At 45.3% G+C, this 21,114-nt stretch overlaps 1 protein-coding gene and 1 long non-coding RNA gene across 2 annotated transcripts; both read left to right on the forward strand.

Moving 5' to 3' along the window:
• The first annotated feature begins 9,037 nt into the window (after positions 1–9,037).
• On the forward strand, positions 9,038–20,541 carry LOC100842743 (bifunctional 3-dehydroquinate dehydratase/shikimate dehydrogenase, chloroplastic). Its single transcript, XM_003567659.4, has 11 exons — positions 9,038–9,405; positions 11,870–11,975; positions 12,412–12,630; positions 14,499–14,845; positions 15,323–15,386; positions 15,483–15,588; positions 15,668–15,808; positions 18,462–18,610; positions 18,719–18,884; positions 18,996–19,042; positions 20,162–20,541. The coding sequence occupies exons 1-10, from the start codon at positions 9,218–9,220 to the stop codon at positions 19,037–19,039; spliced, it is 1,530 nt and encodes a 509-aa protein (XP_003567707.1). The 5' UTR covers positions 9,038–9,217; the 3' UTR covers positions 19,040–19,042; positions 20,162–20,541.
• Positions 9,415–11,640, forward strand: LOC112270845. The gene is made up of 2 exons (XR_002963350.1): positions 9,415–11,315; positions 11,416–11,640. It is a non-coding gene; the product is annotated as an uncharacterized LOC112270845 (long non-coding RNA).
• Positions 20,542–21,114: the final 573 nt, after the last annotated feature.

Here is a 21,114-nt window from a genome sequence, read left to right on the forward strand (position 1 = left end):
CATATATACCTCTCTCCTTCTTCCCACTCGCGCACTACTATGTAGCTAGCTAGCTTGATCCGGCAATCGCCAAGGACAAGGGCAAGGAACGCCTCGACCAGGTTGAGAGCTCGATGGGTCGTCGTGGGCGCGCCATCCTCGACTCCGCAGTCCGCGTCCCGCCATGGGCGCACGCCGTCTTCCTCGCCTTCCCTGTCGGCCGAAGCTGCCATGACCTCGGCCGGACGTCGCCGCCGCTCGCCGCCACCAAAGTGGCCCCGGTACGAGAACGACATCCCATACTCATGCCACGGCCGGCGCCCCCTGAGCGAAGATGACGACGACGACACCGAGCTCCAGCACGTAATCCAAGTGTCGCTTCTCCTAGACACTTGCGAGCAACGTGCTCGTGCAGCCACCGACGGCAAATGGATGCCGCGAGGCGGCCTTCCCATGCAGAAGCTTACGCCATTGAGTGCAGCCTGGAAGCGCCGAAGGCGCGGGAGGAGTGAGAACTCCAAACCGCATCCTGAACTCGGAGTGTTCAAACGCTGTCGACGAGCGGGTGTTGCACCAGGGGCACCCGGGGTACCACCGCTGCGCGACGCCTGGGTCCCATTCCTGAGTTCCCGGGAAGGTCTCATCCCGGGGAGCGTCTATGAGCTCCCCGGCAAGCTACCAGCCCGGAAGGGGCTAGCGGGGCTTCGGGGAATATTCCCGCCTGGGCACCGCCCGGGAAGCTGCTTCCCGGGGGAGGGTTCCCGGGTGCGTTGGTCCCGGGTGCTTCCCGGCGTCGACTTGCCGGGACAGGGGGTTCCCGGGCGCATGCCCCCGCCTCAGGCGCGGGGCCCAGTGGCCAGATCAACAGCGCCACGCGTGCGCGTGGCGGGCGCGGGATGCGCGGTCCCACCAGGGCAAGGAGTAAGGCGCACGGCTCAGTAAACGAGCCGACCGACGGGTAGTTGCCCGTCCGATCAAAGGAACAGTGGTTGTCCAATCCTACTCTAGGGTTTTAGGCCCCTAGCGGCGGAGGTGGCATCCATGCACGCCACCAGCTCACCGGGGGGAGTTGTGTGCCTCCCCGCTAGACACTTATAGCCCATGCACCGTGGCACCTGTGGCATCCCCTTGTGTATAAAAGGAGGACCCATGCCAACGGTCAAGGGGTTGGAGAGTTCCGTTGGGAAAAAGGTTGGACAGTTGTTCGGTTCCACAGTTCCAGTCGCTGGCTCGTTGGATAGAGGATTAGTTGGCTCCAGTAGACAGCCAGCAGAGAGCAGTGAGGAGTACTTAGCCATTGAGAGAAAGCCCGGAAACTGGCCCGGCAACTTGTAAACACCCAATTCCAAATCAATACCAGCTCAGACAAGTAGGACGTAGGGTTTTACACCTCCGGGTGGCCCGAACCTGGGTAAAAAACGTGCGTGTCTTTGTTCTCGGATGAGCGCGCACCTCTAGCACTTTGCCTCACCGGCCCCATAGGGCCCCATCGGCCGTGCCGGCGATCGCCGGGGCTCTGCCCCAGACGCCTCTACCGAACCTCAAAGGGGGACGTGGCCGCACGCCCTCGGTGTCGGAGCACCGTGCAACGACCGCGGGGAGGGTGGCCATGAGGGGGTACTGGGATGCCGTCCATGACATGCACCTGGATGATGACGAGGAGGTCTCCGACTACGCCGATGAGGATTCCGGCAACGACGACGATGCTGCATAATGCAGCCACACACCGGCGTCGTTTTATTGTATAAAATATCTATGTATAGCTAGCTATATACCGGTAGCTAACTAGTTCTAGTATTAGTTTTTCGTTTCTATTATTGTACGGACGTTTCTATATATAGTAGTTATAATCTGCAACCCAGTTGCAGAATAGTTATTTTGCAACCGGCTCTAATATAGGCGGCGCGCACCATTAGGAGGCCGTGCGGTGGCGGATCGGAACGCACCGCTGGCGAGCGAGGGGCGGCAACGGGGCGGGAGGGAAGGCGGCGCACCGGCGGGGGTCCGCTGTCGGCCGGCTGCGGCGAGGAGCGGCGCGGTGGCGGCGCGCTTCGTCGTTGATTTCGAAGTGCACTTTATAAATGAAAACGTTGTGCCTGGTTCATAGCTTTCCACCGCCCTATTATTTGCATCATTCCGACAAGCGGTTCAAAAAGAATCATAAAACTATCATCTGTCCTTTTTAGATTGATCCGATTTCAGAACTTTTTAAAATTATTCTTAAACCGTGAGGAATTTGGAAAAATATTATATATGAAAATGTTGCGGATTTTCAGTAGATTTCCAATGGTATATCGTTTGCACAAATGCGAAAAAGTTTGAGAAACGCGAAGAAAAATCAGTACATCCTGCACGGCAACACTACGTGAATGTTCTAAACAGTGAACTTGCTGACAGTTTCTCAACCTCCGCCGCCTATAATATTTCCCGAGCCAGGGAATAAGGAGATCTACGAGGGTGATCGTTCTGAACTTCCCAAGATACACGTGTTAACTTCTTTTTTACAAATTATGAAATTTCTGACGGAGGTTGGGATTGGGATTGGGATTGCGAGGAACGTTCTGAACTTCCCTCGATACACGAATGAACTTCTGTTTTATATACCATGAACTTTCTGACAGTATCTGAACCTCCATCGCCTGTAATTTTTGCCCGCGTTAGCTAAGAAGGAGGTCTACGGGCGTGAACGTTCTGAACATCCATTGATACACGAGTGAACTTCCGTTTTATAAACTGTGACTTTTTTGATGGTCTCTGAACCTCCGTCGACTATAATATTTGCCCGCGCCGGAGAAGAAGGAAGCCTCCGGATGTGAATGTACTGAACTTCACTAGGTACACAAGTGAACATCTTTTTTTACATACCGGGAACTTCTTGACGGTGTCTAAATCTCCGTTGCATGTATCTTTGCTCGCACCGAAGAAGAATGACGTCTATGAGCGTGAACACTTTAAACTTCCCTAGATACACGCGGTCGGGGATGGAGGGTCGGGGTGCGGGGTCGGCAGCGCGTGGGTCGGGAGTGGATCAGGGGCGTGCGGATCGGTCTGTTGCCAAAACAGAAATATATATATGGTGATCATTCGGTACATTTGACCTTTGATGCACACAAGTCACACAATAAAATATAGTTAGTGCAGCAGCATAAGGACCCTACGCTTTGCCTTCCACAAGTGGCTGAGGTCTCCCTCGAGCTCAGCACTGACACTTCTACGGTGTAAAACATCAGAGATGCAACAATCTCTTCTGACGTGTTTTAAGTAAAGAAGCGTCAGTAGTTCCCAAGCGTCAAAGGTGTCAAACTTCTCTGACGCTTCTTGCGCGGGCGTGTCAGATCTATTTGTTGCCGCAGCCTCCCAGTGGCTGCCTTTGACACTCTTTAATTAGACGAACTTTTTTTAAGTTTGACTGAGGCCTATGTAAACAAGTCCAAATTGAAAATGCTTTTGCATACATGCAATGCATACCAAATGTGCTTAGTGTGCCAAATTTTACAAGATTTGGACAAAATTTTAAATCCAAATGTCAAAATGAGTTAATTTCTCCAACATCTCCCTAAGGTGTTTTTTTCAAAAACACCTCAGGAAGATGCGGTGCAATGTACATGAAGTACATTGTGAAATTTAGATAATGCTTTGAATTTTTTATGTGATGAGCGTATCACTAAAAATTGACACTTGCAGAAAATCATAATTTTCTGACAACTAATTCATATTATTAACATTATTATAATTCTGAGTAAAGTGTAAATCACATTTATCAAGGTATAAAACATTTAATTTTCATTGAAACCTATGTGTTTGCGTTCTTACATTAATTTTTTGTGGTAAATTTATTGAAATAAGTGAATTTTCATTTAATGCTGACAATCCAAAATATGTAACAAATATAGTAAATTTGCTCCAGAAATTCTGAAATTTTTTGAGAAGAACAAGTAACATGTAAGGTTACCAAACAAAAATTCTTATATGTTCTAGACCTTTATTTACTATCGTTTTCTACCCAACACTTGAAATTTGGATGAAACTCTATCAGTGACGGGTGAAGCAAAGCCCGCCACTGATGCTAGTCATCAGTGTCGGGCCAGGAGTACCTACTACTGATATGTCGCCACCAAGTTTGTTTTGACCACAAATACATGAAAATTATATGGTGCCTTCCTTCCCATCAATCAACAACAAAATAGCCCCTCACATGAACTCTAGAAGAAAGAGGATGGCAAGAAAAGAATGTCAAAGCAAGAACTCAACAAATTTACAAACATATATCATTGAAATTTTGATTTTAAATTTTTTGGCATCACTGTCGGCCCCGAGGCGCCCGACACTGGTAGTTATGGTAGGTTCTAGGCCTATCTGACAAGCTGCTGCTCATTTTTTTCGGGTTCTTTTCCTTCCTTTATCCAAAGCGGGACCCACGGTGACTTATCTTCAAACTCACTTTTTTTAGTGTTTCTTGCATTTTTATTTTCAGTGTTTCTTGCATTTTTATTTTCAGTGTTTCTTGCATTATTATTTTTAGTGTTTCTTGCATTATTATTTGCGGGTCATTTCTGTACGAAAATTAATGTAACTAAAGAAAACCGGAATGGATCTTGAAAATACATACATACATATACATATATATATAACATATAGAAATATATTAAAAATACAACTAATACGGAAAATTATTTGTCCACGCTCCTGGTGATCTTCTCCAAGGCCTTGGTACATTTCTCCAATGTACCGATCAACGATCGGAGCACTTCCATGGAGACTTGTACTGTCGGCGGCGGCGGGGGAGGCGGCGTTGGTGATGGCGGTGGCGGCGACGCACGGCGCACCGGCGGTGCCGTAGGAGCTGGAGACGGAGATAGACGAGGCGCCGGCAGCGGAGAAGGCGGTGGCGGTGGTGTAGGTAGCTGGGCCGGTTGACGTACCACTGGCGGAGGAGAAGGCTGGGCCGGCGCTGGAGACAAGGCCTTCCTTTTACAGCCGCCTCGCTTGAGGCCAGACGTTGGCGGAGGCGGAGGTGGCGTCGGAGTTTGATGTCGTGGTGGAGACCGGCGGCGTCCACGACCACGGCGACAAATGCGGCGCCGCCTAGTACAGACTTCATCTTCGTCCGATGAGGTGAAGAATGCCGTCCGTCGGTACGGACTTTCTCCGTCGAGCTCCCTATTCTCCGCTTCAATGGAGGAGGACTAGAAGTCACCCTGCGTGCAAAACTGAACCAAGAACCGAAAACCGGGGAAAAATAACCGAAACCGAACCGAAATTTCGGTTTTCATGGTTTTCGGTTTCGGTTCCGGTTGTAGAAATGTCTAACCGTTTGATTTTCGGTTTTTCCGGTTTAAACCGAACAGTTTTCGGTTAAACCGAAGAAAACCGAAACAATATAAAGCATGAGGTGCCCCATCAAACAAAGGTGATGCAGTAGCCTAGTGGTTTGTACCAACCGACTAATCCAAACTCCTAGGTTCGATTCCCTACTCCTCCTTATTTTTGTTTAATTTTTTCTGGCCAATTGGGCTGATTCTGAGCGCCTTATGGGCCTAAGGCCCTATTTGTTTGGGCTTTTGCTTCAGTGAAATTTGGCCGATTCTGAGCGCCGTATAAGTATAGATTTACGGCAGTGAAATTATTCAAAAGTGACTCAAACTTGTTACGCCCATAGCGCTCAGAATCTGCCCAAAATTGATTCTTAGGCCCTGGCTTCATGTGTAAACGGGAGAAGTGCTTTAGAGATTGCTAAAAGCACCAAAAGTTGAAGCAGAAGCTCAAACAAATAGGGCCTAAGAATCAATTTTGGGCAGATTCTGAGCGCTATGGGCGTAACGAGTTTGAGTCACTTTCGAATAATTTCACTGTCGTATATCTATACTTATAGATAGTCTCTACTGTACTCTACTTGGTTGCTACTGCTGGTAAAACGCAGGTTTATAATAAACCAATCCGAATTCAAATTGTTGTGAGCACGTGTGTGTTGAAACATGCTTATAAAATTTATGCGTTGATCAAAAATTCGCGTCAACTTTGGTTCATTTGGTTATAACCGAAACCGAACCGTATTTTTATACGTAACCGTATTAACCGAAGTATACGAACCTTATTAACCGAAAAACCGTATTAACCGAACCGAAACGAACCGAAAACCAAATGCACACCCGGGAACACTTGGAGGCACGATCGACCCCGCGCTCCGAGTGGCCTCGCGCGCTCTCCACGTCCCCACGAAGACCTAGAGATGGAGAGCTTCCGCGGCAGCACCTCGGCAACCAACGCGACCTCCGTCGTGAGCAGGAAGTGGCTAATGCCCCTACGAGGCGCCTACAATACACCAACCTCTCGAAGAGATGTCAGGCGCCGCCGAACTCGTCTTTGACGCCGGACAAATCAAACAAGCATGGTGTAGGCTTCTCCAGCGGATGGGGGCTCCATTTTATAGGCCACCAGAGCTCCTAGGCGTCCGGGTCGGGCCAATGGGGCAGCGACACCTCGCCGTCCTTCATCCCAAAGAACAAGACAAGAAGGGGAAAGATGGGGAGGGGAAGGACCCCCCCCTTTTTCCTAAAGGAAGCCGGCCTGGCCAAAGGGAGCCGTCCCGCTCGCGGGCCCCGCATCCTCGCCGCGCTGACGTCACCCCGGTGACGAGCCCAGCCTGCAAAAGCTCGAAGAAAGGAGACGCTCGGTCCCCTCCCGTACGAGGGAAGAAGACGAGCCCGAACCGTCCGATCTAGGGCTGTCTCTCGCCCTCGGCCGTCGGATCCGTCCCTTAATGAAGCAAACCGGTATCCGGCCCAGTTGGGCCGAAGCCCAACCGTGGCCCAAAAATCGCCCGGTAAAAAAAAAAGAAAAAACTGGAGGGAGCCTTCCTGAGGCGGCCCAGCTGCCGGCCCATCCCGCGCACGTGCGCGCATCAGGCTGGCCCATGAGGCCGGCGGGGTCCAAAAAATTTGCAGAAAAGCCCGAAAACATGGGAAAATTACCAATAAGACCCTGAAAATTTCGGGAAGGCCCGCAGGGCCCCTGATTTTTGCAAAAAAGTCCTCCAGGACATCGGATTTCTCGCAGAGAGGCCCTTAGGGTCCCGGTTTTGCTAAATATACCCCCCGAAACTCGATTTCTCGCAGAGAACATCGTCGTGGGCATGGTATCTCCCCACAACACTTCCAAGACTCCCATTTTTTTTGTAGGAAAACCATCAAGTACCTCTGCCTCTCATAAGGGAGCCAGCCAGGGAATTCATCAAGGACACCATCGCAAATGCAAGGACATGACTCAAGAGTCTCGCCTCAGAGGTTGACCCGAAGGCATTCTCAATGCCTCCAGCTCAAGAGGGCTACTGTTGTAGTAAAATAAAACCCTTATATGGGTCAGGCCGTAAATCCTACATGGCGACGACCAAGTCAACATATCGCAAACACAAGTCAAGACTTCTACGTGGCGCGGTCAATCCTACGTAGCAGAGAAAGACTAGTCAACGAGTCAAGCCTCTCATGCCATGGTCAAATGAGCTAGAGTGGGGGGCAAGAAAAGTTAGAGGAGAGGGCCCTTGGTCCATGGTGGACCATGGACCAAGCCATACTTTTCTCACATGGTGCACACAAAAGTTATGAACCAAAAGAGCTATTTTTACCCTTTTGCCCCCACTTTTCTCTCTCCCTCAAGGGTAGCCATGGTCATTTGTCATGGACCCCTAGGCTATAAATACCCCCCATGGGGGCATGTATCATTCACTCTCACTTGAATAAACTCAAGGAGAGAGGGCTAGAGCCTCTTGCAAAGAGCTCTAGTTTCAAGATCCGGGAAGACGCGTTCGGCCCGGACTCGAAGGAGAAGGGGTTGGGTTAGAGTTCCGAGGGTATCCTAACCTCGATACTTGGAAAGACGCGTTCGGTCCAAGTACGAGGCGGCCCCGAGGAACCTCTCGCCTAAAGGTGTCTTGGGAAGATCCGCTCGGCCCAAACCCTCGGCTAACAACCCCCTCGAAGCCTTTGCTAACATAGGATTAAGTCGCGCCCGCAGGGTCGACCGAACCTATTCAAAAAATATCGACGTGTCAACTTGTTCAAAGTGTACGGCGACCTTCGCTATAGGGCCGGCGTACACGCCCTACATTTATAACCGCACTTGTGCCATCGAGTGTTGGCACCCCTTACTCTAATTGTTGTCGAGAACAACAACAATATTAATGTCGTTAATTGTTAGAATTTGTACTGAATGTTCTATGATGATGAACTACTGTGGTTAGTAATAACCGCTATATTGAACTGCCTGTGATGTAATCGCTTCCATAATTTTGCATGTGAGGTGTGGCTTTCTTCGATTAAGCTGTGTCCGCGCCATAGGAACCACAAGCTCACGAAGGCGTATTTTGGCGGCGGTGGTGCTGGTGCTTCCCTTCGTAAGTCTCGCCGGCGAGCCTATGGAGGCGTATCTGGCGGCGGCGTTGCTAGTGATTCCATTTGTTTAGTATCGCCGGCGAGCATGGAGACGTATTTGGCGGGGGCGGCGGCGTATTTGACAAACAACTCTAAATCGGTGCTATTTGGGGTAGGCGGGGAAAGGGATGAGAGAGATAGGTGGCGGACCCACCTGTCATTCGTTGTGTCGCCCCACATGTAAGTTAAGTCGACCGCCCCCACCTGTCAGGACGCGCGTTGGCCTGCATGTAAGGTAACCAGACTCGTTAAGACCTGCCCGCTTGCACTGTCTCCTCACGACTCCACACGACAGAAATGCGGCTCCGTCCCCACCTGTCAACACTCCCTGTGGCCCACTCGTTAGAGCCAAACGGTCAAAGGGGCTTGACCGTTAACAGGTGCTCCGTGAGAACATTTGCGGGGAATCGCGAAACGAACAAGTGTAGCAGCGAGCACTGATTTTAACATCGGTATAACTGAGTACCAGCTAAAAAAAATTGGGGCACATAAATAAAAATCACTTATTTTTTACCCGTTGCAGTTCCCATGTCCTCGTTAGCCGTCGGAGATAAAAATAGCCCGTATCCATCCCCCAGCGACGGGAAGGTCGCGAGAAAATTCACCTTGGCAGCCACCAACCCCTTTGCCCCGCACCAACCCCTCGCCAATGCCAACCCGCCGGCCTTCCCCCCTGTTGACACCCTCACCCACCACCCCCTTCCACTTGCGCACGCGGCTACTTCACACCAACCCACAACCCCCGCCGCGGCCATTGCTGATCGCCCGCATCTGCATCGCGAGCTTGAAGGGAAAGAAAACAGGAGGACGACATGACGCTGCTGTGTGTGCCGCTGGTGGCGAGGACGGTCGAGGAGATGGAGACCGATGCGGCGGCCGCCGCCGCCGCGGGCGGCGACCTTGTTGAGATCCGGCTAGACTTCATCGAGGGGTTCCGCCCGCGGGAGCACCTCCCGCGTTTGCTCCACGGCTGCCCGCTCCCCGCCCTTGTCACTTACCGGTTCGATTTTCTATCCCTTCTCCTTCCTCCTTCTTTCCGAGCCCAGGTTAGTTGTTCATATGGATTTTACGTCCATTTTGGGTACTCGGAGCCCGTGGGGAATCAAGCTGGGTATGCAGTTTATCCAATTAGAGCTTATCGGCTTGGAATTATCCCTTGTTTGCTTTTCTGGTTATCTTGGAGTCTTATATATAAAGAAGTTGGCGGCGGTGATGGCCTTTCACCTCCATTTTCCGCATTTCTGAAAAATCTATAGCACAGAAATACAACAAACTAATTAAATTGTTACAATAAAGAACAACTAAGTTAACCACCACACCCCAAAAATATCTCTAACAAAAATATAGCATGGCACCAGAAGCAAAAGCAAGTTGGCTTGGCTTGGAGCCGTAGCATAGACCGACCAGGACACATGCATGACGCCTGCATGGAAGGTGCTTGGTCGATCTTAGGTGCGGATGGAGCAAGCTAATCCTTATGAAGAAATATACAACTTGTATTACTAGGGGGCCATAGGCCACTACATATAAGTGTGTACACGTGGTAACTATGTGAAAAGTCCCATATATAATGGGGCTATTTACACGGCTAACACATGGCTACCACATACAAGTCATGAAAAGATCTACAAGACTCAGCGAGTCAGATCAGAGAGATGCTCATATCAGAAGCATGAAGGTAAAGATTGAGCTCCATCACAGTCTCAACATTACGCCGATCATTAAGAAAATCAAGGGCAATATACTTATCTTGGAATATTTAGAAAACCATCTTAGGTAGAAGAAACCTCAATCCCAACAAAATGATGAAGAGGACCAAGATGAAACATAAGAAGCTGCTCACCAAGATGAGCCTTCACAGAGGTCATGAACTCAGAATCATCTCCAGTGATGGTCATGTCATCAATGTATAGAAGAAGATCCTGGATGTACTTCTTTTAGGGATAAAGAAGCCATTTGAGGTAGAGCAAACCTCAATCCCGAGGCAGTAGCAAAGAGGACGAAGATCAGACATAAGAAACTTCTCACTAAGACAATGCACTCATATTTCATCCTGTGGTTGAACTCTTCTTCTTCTGTACGTTGATGACATGATTCTGAAAAACCAGCAGCTGTGACCACAAAGGTGAAGCGCTCAGACCAAGCACGAGGGGCCTTCTTAAGACCATAAAGAGAACGACAAAGGCGGCACCATGTCGACATGCGTGTAGACCTCCTCATGCAACTCACCATAAAAAAAGGCATTATTGACATAGAGCTGAGAAATGGACTAGTGGCGAACAGAAGCCACCGCAAGAAGAATACGAACAGTGGTCATGTGAGCCATAGGAGCAAACATCTCGTCATAGTCACGACCACACTCCTGCTAAAAACCACGAGCCACAAGACAAGCCTTATATCTCTCAAGAGAACCATCTGAGCGGGTCTTAACCTTGTAGACCCACTTGCAAGTGATGGACGAACATGTGGAGGAAGAGAAACAAGATCCCACGTGCTCTTGCGCTCAAGGGTGACAATCTCCTCTGCCATCGCATGCTGCCATTCCTCATGAGCAGAGCAAGAACATAACGGTAGGAGGTCGACTCAGAAGGAACTGCACTGGCACAACAATATCGGTTAATAGGCGGACGCTGACGAGCACATAGACGAAGGCCATCTGTAGGAAGAGGAGGTGTATCGGAAGAGAAAAACAACTCTACAGGACAAATGGTCTAGGATTGTTTTTAGGCTTTGGGCTGCATGGGGGTCTGCTTTGACTATTATTTGGGTGTTGTCAAGCACTACCGGAGGTAGCTGATCATTAAGAGGGTGTTAAATTATTTTCGCAAAAAAAAGAGGGTGTTGAATTAGGCTGGCTTCTCCTGCTGATCAGAAAAGCTGCTGGAGGACGTCAGCAACGAAGATGAAAAGGTAATGGGAATAGGGGATTGCCTTCGCTAAGACCGTTCCTGCAATTGATCCATTTTCCTGGCACCCCGTTGAGCATAACGACTATTTTGCTCGTTTGAAGGATGCTGCGAATCCAGTTGCAGATTTTTTCCTGGCATCCTCTAGTTTGAAGGATGACATTGTTTGAAAGTAACTTCAAGAGTTCTAGCCTTCTAGGTAAGAATGTAGTAGGCTATTTTAGTGCAATTTGGGAGGCACCGTGGAACTGTCAATTTATTTTTGACTGAGACGTTGCATGAACGTTTTATGATGATTATCCTTTAGTAAACTGATTGGTTAATGAGAAGATCTGTGGATATTATGAAATAAGTGGTTCTAACCAGAATTATTATTTGACTTGTTTGCTTCTCCCCTTCACTTTTTGTATATTAATCTTTTTAATCTGTGTGCTTGGATGGATTTATTGTGCAGTTGTACGAAAGCAAGTAATATTTATGCCGACCGGTCATAGCTATGTAATTTACCTATCTATGTGTACCAGTTATAATCAAGACACCATTATGCCTTATTTGCAGGCCTAATTGGGAAGGAGGTCGTTATGATGGTGATGATGCCACAAGATTTGAAACACTACGTTTAGCAATGGAACTAGGTGCAGTCTATGTTGACATCGAGTTGAAGGTTCGTTTACAAATCTTGTATGACACAGAATCCATTCATTGAAAATTTCCTGACACTCAACATTTTGCAAATAGTGGATAATCTAATGTTTGCACAAATTCTGCGGATACATGTCATTTTAGGCTCACAGAAGACATTTCATGATTAAACTTGTCCATAAGTAACAAAAAAATAATGAATACATTGGGCACTATTCCGCACACTTTTTTTTTTTTGTTCTCCACAATATGAAAACATTCTCTCTTGGTCATAAGTAGTTGTGTGTGTGGAATGGTAAGGGAGTATTTTTCACATCTAGAAGAAAGTCTATTTTGGTTCTCTTTATGCCACTAACAATGATACCAGGCTCTTGCTACTGGATTTCTTATGTGCTGTGTTAGATGATTGCATGGATACTGGAACCCTCTCATGACCAACATATTTTGTTATGCTGCAGGTCGCTGACAAATTTATTAACTTTCTTTCTGGTTATAAGCCAGAAAAGTGTAAACTTATTGTTTCTTCACATAATTATGAAAGCACCCCATCCTGTGAGGAACTTGCAAATCTTGTAGCTAGAATACAAGCAGTTGGAGCTGACATAGTTAAAGTTGCAACAACTGCTACGGACATTGTTGATGTGTCAAGGATGTTTCAAGTGATGGTGCACTGCCAAGTAAGTAGCAGTTTCCAGAATCGAAGAAACATTTTACTCTTTTCCTCCCAGAAGTTTGTGAATCTGTCTTGTGTATTCAGTCCTTGTGTCTTGTGATTGCTAACTTGGCCTTGTGATTTTTTTTCAAATCTTTTGTGGCCTTCCAATAAACTTGAATTTCCACAATTGTACTTCAGTGAAGATATGAACTGCACACACATCTGTACTATACAACAATTGTTTGTTCCATCTCCTCCTGCATTTCTGATTTATGTTCAATTTTCCACCTGTTTTTCCACCGAAACATGACAGAATGAGAAAACTGAAGAAAACTTTGTGTTATCGTCTCTAAGCTAGTTCCCCATTTCCCACTAATCAAACAAGGAAATAAACTTTAGCAACTAATGGAAAGAGGAGGGAGAAGGGAAGTAGTAGGGGATTAATCATCGGATGTTGCATTTTACTCCCAGTCCTCCGTTTGGTATACCAATAAAAATTACACGCGGGAATTTAACAGGGAAGTCTCTTCCCTTGTATAGTTGGTGGGAAATTTGGAGAGATTAGCTTGGAGATGACAGCATAATATTGTGATGGATGGTTGAGATATTTTCTAGAAATGGATTTCCTCTGAATTCCCACCCTCTCATTGTTAAAATATTGGGAGTTAGACTGAAAACTCGCATGCCCAATCTTTACTAATTGCCCAATCGTCAATAATTACCATTCCCTTTTACCCCTTAACCTCAGACTCGCATTCGCTCCTCTCAATTTCCATCAGCTCCTATTCAAATTGAGCACTAGGTGAATATCACTTGGTTTTTTCTGTCAGGGGTGAGACCCGTCAACTCCATCTTGGCAGATGTCGATGACAAGGCGATGAAGTTAGTTCAACAGAAAAATAGTATGGCCTGTCCTAGACAATGGAAAAGCAAGCGCTTTTCGTGAAATTTGTACATGCAGAGAGTGCTCACATGTTTCAACTATCCATATAGGGATAGGTCTCTATGTCGATCCTACGAACGAGAGTTATGCAGATGGTGTAGGGACTCGGGGGTGATGAGAGTATATCGTGTATGACTTCAGCTATACGTCAGACACCGAGTTACCCAGGTCAGGCCCTCTCGAAAGTGTAGAAGCCCTATGTCCTTATATCTTGATTATATTGAGGAAATGATTATGCAGTAGCTAAACTATCCTAAATCTACCAACTCAATGATTTGTCACGGATTGCTCCTCCTTTGATCTGATCTATCCTCCCCAGACCCCCTAGGGCCCTTTTTATAGGTTACCCTTGACACGGTTCAGGGTAGGACTCTTGAACTGCCTCCGATTATAGAAAATCTTCCTAGTCAAGGTGCCGGCAAGGTGCCCATGAAGTATTTGCCCTTACTCGGTACCGAGTCCCTACCCGCCACAGGATATGTTTTTTCAGATTTTTTTAGAATTTTTAAATATATTTTCCTATTCCTATCAAGGCTGAAGCATGTGATGTCAGGAGATTTCTCACTATAGTCTTGATGTTTTGGGGTTCTGTATCTTCATGACATTTCTCACTATCATTTACAATGATTTTAAAACTTTACCGACTTCAGAGTTTAATTTTGTGTGTATAGAGTTCCGTTGGATATTTCTTTGTATAGTTCTTTTCAACAAATTGTTATGTCTCTGCATGCTTGTAACTGAAATAGAACACATAATTTAACTAGTGCCCTATTTTGACCTTATTTATTCTTCATCTTTTGCTTCATGAAATCTTGATGTTGTTGATTAGAAGCTGTGCAACAGTATGGCTAATTGTCATATTTTGTTAAGTTTACTTTAATGCTCAAGGATTTACCTAATACACCATGTCATATAATTGCCATCTCACTGACTAATAGAAATGACAGGTACCTATGATTGGATTGGTGATGAGTGAAAGAGGTTTGATGTCAAGGGTCTTATCCCCAAAGTTTGGTGGATATCTTACCTTCGGAATACTCGATACTACAAAGACATCAGCATCTGGGCAGCCAACAGTTGAAGAATTGTTGGACATTTACAATATAAGGTCCATTGGACCTGATACAAAGGTTCTTGGTCTTGTAGCCAACCCAGTAAAGCAGAGCAAGAGCCCAATTTTGCACAATAAATGTCTTCAGTCTGTTGGATATGATGCAGTTTATCTTCCACTTCTGGCAGATGACCTTGCTAGATTTCTTGACACATATTCATCTCCAGATTTTTCAGGATTTAGGTACCAATTCCAATTCTGAAAAAGATTCTTTTTTTGCATTAGTACTCTGTTGGATTGCTTATAGTATAATGATTATTTGCTTGCTTAGCGTTTATGTGGTCTTCAGGACCTGAGCATATTCGAAATAATCGATCAAAGGTGATGCGACAAAAATCTTAACGAATGATTTGATTGTGCTTTGTGCATTTGTATGACAGCATCTAGCTACACGGATTCCGCCTTTTAAAGTGATTTTTCATCTTCTTTCTATTTTCAAGTTCAAACGTTCTTAGCAATAAAGATTCATATGCACATCCCGGGTAATGTAGCTTACACAAGCATTGACTTAAGGGATGTTCCAGAGATTGAGCGGTACCACAGGAAACCAGTGCTCTTGTCCTATATGATCAACTTCTAGCATGTCACTTTCAGCCTTCTGTTGGGTATATTTCACAAGAGCACATATGTATTCATACTGTATGACTTTCTGTAATGCAGTTGCTCTCTTCCTTTCAAAGTGGATGCAGTCCATTGTTGCCACGAACATGACACTGTTGCTAAGGTAACTGAATGCGCTGCACTTTTTCTGCGTTTACTTCATGAATTATTTTCCACTTTCTGTTTGTTTGACCTGCAATTTTATCGTTTTAATCTGCAGTCTATAGGGGCCATAAACACAATAATTAGAAAACCAGATGGCAAACTAGTGGGATACAATACGGATTACATTGGAGCAATTTCTGCTATAGAGGATGGCATAGGAGGTTTTACAATCTTAACCTATTCCATTGTTGCAGTTATTTATGAGTCATGATCAAATAGCAATTACTTTATGTTCCACAGGTCCTGGGTCAAAGGATGCTGCTGTGTCACCATTGGCTGGCAGGCTTATTGTTGTTGTCGGTGCTGGTGGTGCTGGCAAGGCAATTGCTTATGGAGCAAAGAAGAAGGGTGCAAGAGTTGTTGTAGCAAATCGAACCTATGGTAAGATTTTGTAGTTCTACTTGAATGGTTTCTTTAGCATGCGCACATTCTCAATGTATATTAGGAGTCCTTTAGGAAATATTATTGTATTAACAAGTCTAGGATTGAAGGATTATAGAGCTTTATCTTGTTTGGAAAGGTCAAGGGCCCAAGCATCCACTATGGAAGGGTGCCTTGTCTTTATGTTTTAGGCAAGCAAAAATAGTTAATATATGCTCTTAGATATTCTTCTCATCAAGGGATTGGATAAACATAGGTTGAGATGAGAAGAATATTTGCAAGAGATAAGATTGTTTATTCTTGCTTACATCATACATGACATCCTTATATAGTGGATGCTTGGGCCCTTGACCTTTCCCAACACAATAAGAACTGTTAACTTGTTAGACTCCCTTGTGCTAGTCCACACTTCAAAGAGGTCAGCCCGCCGTCAAACAGTGATTCTGCCCAGCGAGTTTGGGACACACGAACAGCAAAGGAATACATCTCAAATCCCTGCCCAGGAAACATCGCTTGGCAACACAAGTCGCCACTTACCACCTATAGCAAGTTCACACCATGTCGGTACTTTGTCTCTACTCACACAGGTTCATTATGGTCACCTCCTTCGGGTTCTACAATATTTTCGTGGGACTATCTCTCGCTGTCTTTTCTTTCCACGCTCCATTTCATTACAGCGTCGAGCATATTCGGATGCTACTTGGGGTAGCGATCCTTCGGACCATTGATCGCAGGAATACACTCGCGGTACCAGGGATATCTAGACACAAGTTTACCCAGGTTCAGCCCCCCATGGGATGGGTAACAGCCCTACGCCTGTTTGGTTGGATTATATCAGGATCAGAGAGTACAGTTACGTTTAGAGATAGGGCTACCTGGCGAGTTGGTAGGCAACTGATGGCTAGGGTTTCTGCGCTTCAATTGGCTTCTGCAAGCTCTGGATTGCTTGAGAGATTCTGTTCATCTTGCCTAGCCTTGGCCTCCGCTGTATACACGTGGTATGATGATGGCCTCTTCTCCGAGTAGTGTACTCTGGGGTGTAGCTCGGTAGAACTCATGCCCCCTTCCCAAGTATCTGCAAGACTTCCCAGGTGTACCCCACCTAGGTGGGTGGAACCCAATGTGGGCCCCTTAGGGCACGTATATCCCTGGGCCTGCAAGGTGGTATAACTATCCTTATTCATTTGACAAATGGATCTTCAGTAAGAATATGAAAGTACTTTTAAAGAAGTCGGGAAATCATTTAATCCGTCTAGGATTAAGTTCCAAAATAAAATAAATGAAAGTACTTATAACTAGAAAAGAATCCACATTGGACAGGAGACCTGGCTTGACCGGATTAAAGAAGTCAGGAAAGCATCTGAGCATTACACTCAAGCTCCATTGGATTTAAAAAAAAATCTGCAAAAGAATATGTGCAGGGCACATCACATCAGTTTATAGGAACAGAAAAGGATTAAACTACGTGGTACATTAAGTAAAGCTCTATATTTATTTATAATAAGAATAAGAACCTAAACAAGAGAAAGTCCAACACAGCTGGTGCCTCACGGCCTTTTCTCTTTCTTATGATGATTTTTTAGCATATTTATTTCAGTGTAAGTAACTGAATAGCCATGCCCCCATGTAGTTGCACAAATATAACAATTACCATATGAATCTAAAACTACTAATGATCCTTGCCAGGCTATTGACCGAAACTAAAACCATTTAGGGAAGTGTCCACAAATTTAAACTATTAACAAGCTATATATGGTTATAAAGTAAATAGAGTAGAGTTTTAGTTTGATGGCAGGTCATGGATTGCAATTTCACTCAGCATCCAAAAGCATAGCTTGGTCAATTAGAAAATGGGAGGTGATCCAGGCTAGCATGCATCTACGATAATTCCGTACACTTAAATTATGTTTTATCAAATATAATCAATGCATAAATACATGGGACAGTGTCTGTGTAATTTATCTTGATGTTACATACACACACAACCTTTTTTGAATTGGTTCACAACTAGTTGGTTCTAATAATTAAGTTTCTCCATCCCGAGTCAAAATCCAAGAGCAATCTGTGGTCAAATTTAATGAAGAGTATAAAATTGATTTTTATTGCATCTAACCTTTGTTTCTCATTAATAAGCATCGAGCTACCTTACAAATACTCGTGTGCAAGAAATGGGGAAGGGAATATTAAGGAATTGGTAAGGAGAACGGAGAGACGAATATTAAGCAGTATTTCATGAACACGATGTGGTCAGGAGAATACCAAAGCTTGATAAATTACTGTCATTGGTGGTACTAGCTGAGCACCATTTGTTTTGGAGGGTCCTAGATGAGAAGGTGATGGCAGACTGAAGTAGAAGTTTCTATACCTGAAAGGAGATAAAATAAAGTGGAACAAAATTAGCGATGAAGAAGTGACAAGGGAACTAGGGATTCGGACAGTCAAGTACTTCTAATCTACATCCTCTGTTTTCTATTTGGCGGCTAAGGCGCTAAGCACCACTCTAGATATCATTGCACAGTGAACCTACTTTGAACTAGATAACTTACCATCTTAAAGCTAGTGTTATTCGGTTCATCTCTTGTTGGTCCATACATGATTTAAATGGTCCTTTAGATGAATGATGGTCAATGACAAGTTTCTCCATTTCTCCCAGAAAAGGCAGTTGGTCTTGCCAATGCAGTTGGTGGTCAGGCCCTGAGGTTAGCTGACCTGGAAAATTTCAGACCTGAAGGAGGGATGATCCTCGCTAATGCAACGTCATTGGGCATGTACCCAAATGTGGATGGCACACCTATTCCTAAGGTAGGTCTCTCTCTCTCTCATGATTGGGAATCCTTTCCTGATTATTTGTTATTACATTGGTAACTTGGTATATTTGCATAAAGCTTTAATATGCTTCTGTGTTTACAGAAAGCTTTAAGTTCCTATGATGTCGTGTTTGATGCGGTATATGCCCCAAAAGTTACCCGGCTTTTAAGAGAAGCAGAAGAACAAGGAATTAAAGTTGTCAGCGGCGTAGAGATGTTTGTTAGGCAGGCCATGGGCCAATTTGAGCATTTTACTGGTGGTATAGAAGGTATCATCTCCTGTTGCATTTACGATAACCAGTACTGTACCAATTGATGTTAGCGCATGCCTCACAGCTTGGTTATCCTAAGGTTCTATTTCTGACAACCTTTTTCTGCAGCTCCTGAAAGCCTGATGCGTGAGATAGCAGCGAAGTACACCTAGCAGGTTCGTATATACATGTTTTGGCAATTCATTTCTTCAAGTATTAAGTTATTTTGGGTTAACATGTAAGACGACAATATGTGATCCGAAGAACAAGATTTTAGTTAATCAATTTAACTAGATCTGCTATCTCATCAAGTTCTCTAACAGATGAACTTCATGGTATCTCAAAACTGGATGTCCAAAATGTATACAAAAAAAATGCCCACTGATGGATAGCTCAAATTTCACGGGCTAATTTGGTTGCAAAGGGGTAAAAAACTCAGGGAACTTGTACATGGGATCCCCCTCACACAAAGGCAATGTACTCAGAGTCATGTCTGGTGATAATCGTGTCATTGACGTATAGAAGAACTCAACCACGGGATGAAATGTGAACAAAAAGCGCCAGATTATGATCACTCGCTGAAAAGCCAACAGCTATGATCACAGGGTGAAGCGCTCAAACCAGGTATGAGGGGCATGCGTAAGACCATAAGGAGAGCAGTGAAGATGACTCTCCATGTCATCAGGAACATAATACCCATGTGGTGGATCATGGATGCATGTAGACCTCCTCGCGCAACTCACCATTAAGAAATGCATTCTTCACATCAAGTTGAGACGGACCAGTGGCGAACAGAAGCCACCGCAAGAAGAGTATGAACAAAGGTCGTGTGAGCCATAGGAGCAGATGTCTCGTCATATTCACGACCATGCTCCTGCTAGTTGACATCCAGATGCTCGTGTCGGAAGTTCCAGCTGAGTAGGGACAAGGAGCATAAAGCCTTCTATATATGACTTTGGAGGTTCTGTCACAAATCAAGACGGAAGTTCCGAGCAGAAACATAAGCTTTCCATTCTCTTTTGGAGGCACCGACAAGTTGTCATTTCTTTGGGACTAACTTTAACATAAAGACTTACTAACATGGTTAGTCCTTCGATCATATTGTCACTGAAATCAAAATCCACTAGGGATCGTAGATATACTTTCACTTATTATGTGCTCATGGTGTACCTACTGTTTATTTTGCTTTCATAGAGCAGGATCAAAATTAGTTTTCAAAGTTGTTTATGGGAGGCCACCAAAACTCCAAAGCTATCAATGGCTCACGGTGTAACTGCTGTTCATTTTGCTTTCAGGCTAGTGGTGAAATAACTGCTTGGCAAATTAGGCCAAGGATTCTTCAGGTTCGAGTGAATAAAAGATTTTGACGCGAGCCCAAATTTTTGCAGCAGTGGGGTTGTATATTGTTAGATATCGCCGACTTATCACCTGCCAGAGTTTGTTATCACGTTGTGTTTTGTTCTCAAGGTACTTTCAGTAAAACAGAATCCCATGAATAAAGAAGCCGCTGAGGTCCAAGATTCTAGTGACTAAATGGAAGTGCATGGAACTTTGATTCGGTGGTTGCTTGGTCAATGTATATTCTTACATTTACTGGGATCGAACATGCATCTTTCGACTGGATAGATTAACAGCTTGCAACTCTAGAACTGGAATTTAATACTCTCTTCGTCCATCTCAAGTTTGTCAAAATTTGAATGTATCTAAACATGACTTCTTGTATAGATGCATTCAAATTTACTCAAAATTGAGACATCATTTTTTAGACGAAGGAAATACCGTGATTTTTGCCATGTGCCATCATCTAAACGAGAGGTCACTACTCACTAGTGGAAGTAGGAAAGTCTGACTGTCTGGTTTACAGCGCAAATCTCGGTCGACCGCGTCCTGGGTACAATCATCACGAACGCTGTCGTCAACCAGAGGCAGGCGGCGCCTCCGACCAAGGCTGAGCCGTCCTTTGGACAGAATGAAAGTTAAGGTTGTGATTGTTTGGGCTTCTACGAGGATCTCCAACAGCTTCTGGGCTGTAGAAGCTGGAGCCCAAACAAACAACATGTTTTTGGTCAGCTTCTTGTAGCCGTTGAAACGAAGCGCTTCTGAAAAATGCACTGCGAGGACGAAACTGTGAAAGGGACGCTTCTTCCAGCGGCTGCAGCTCCAAACTGTCATTTTTACCGGTTTACCCTCCCACCAACTCCATACTACGAACAAATTGCCACTGAACGGTTCGTTTTATTTCAGTCTC

This window comes from Brachypodium distachyon, chromosome 2 (assembly GCF_000005505.3).
Source record: "Brachypodium distachyon strain Bd21 chromosome 2, Brachypodium_distachyon_v3.0, whole genome shotgun sequence".
In the NCBI taxonomy this organism is placed as follows: domain Eukaryota; kingdom Viridiplantae; phylum Streptophyta; class Magnoliopsida; order Poales; family Poaceae; genus Brachypodium; species Brachypodium distachyon.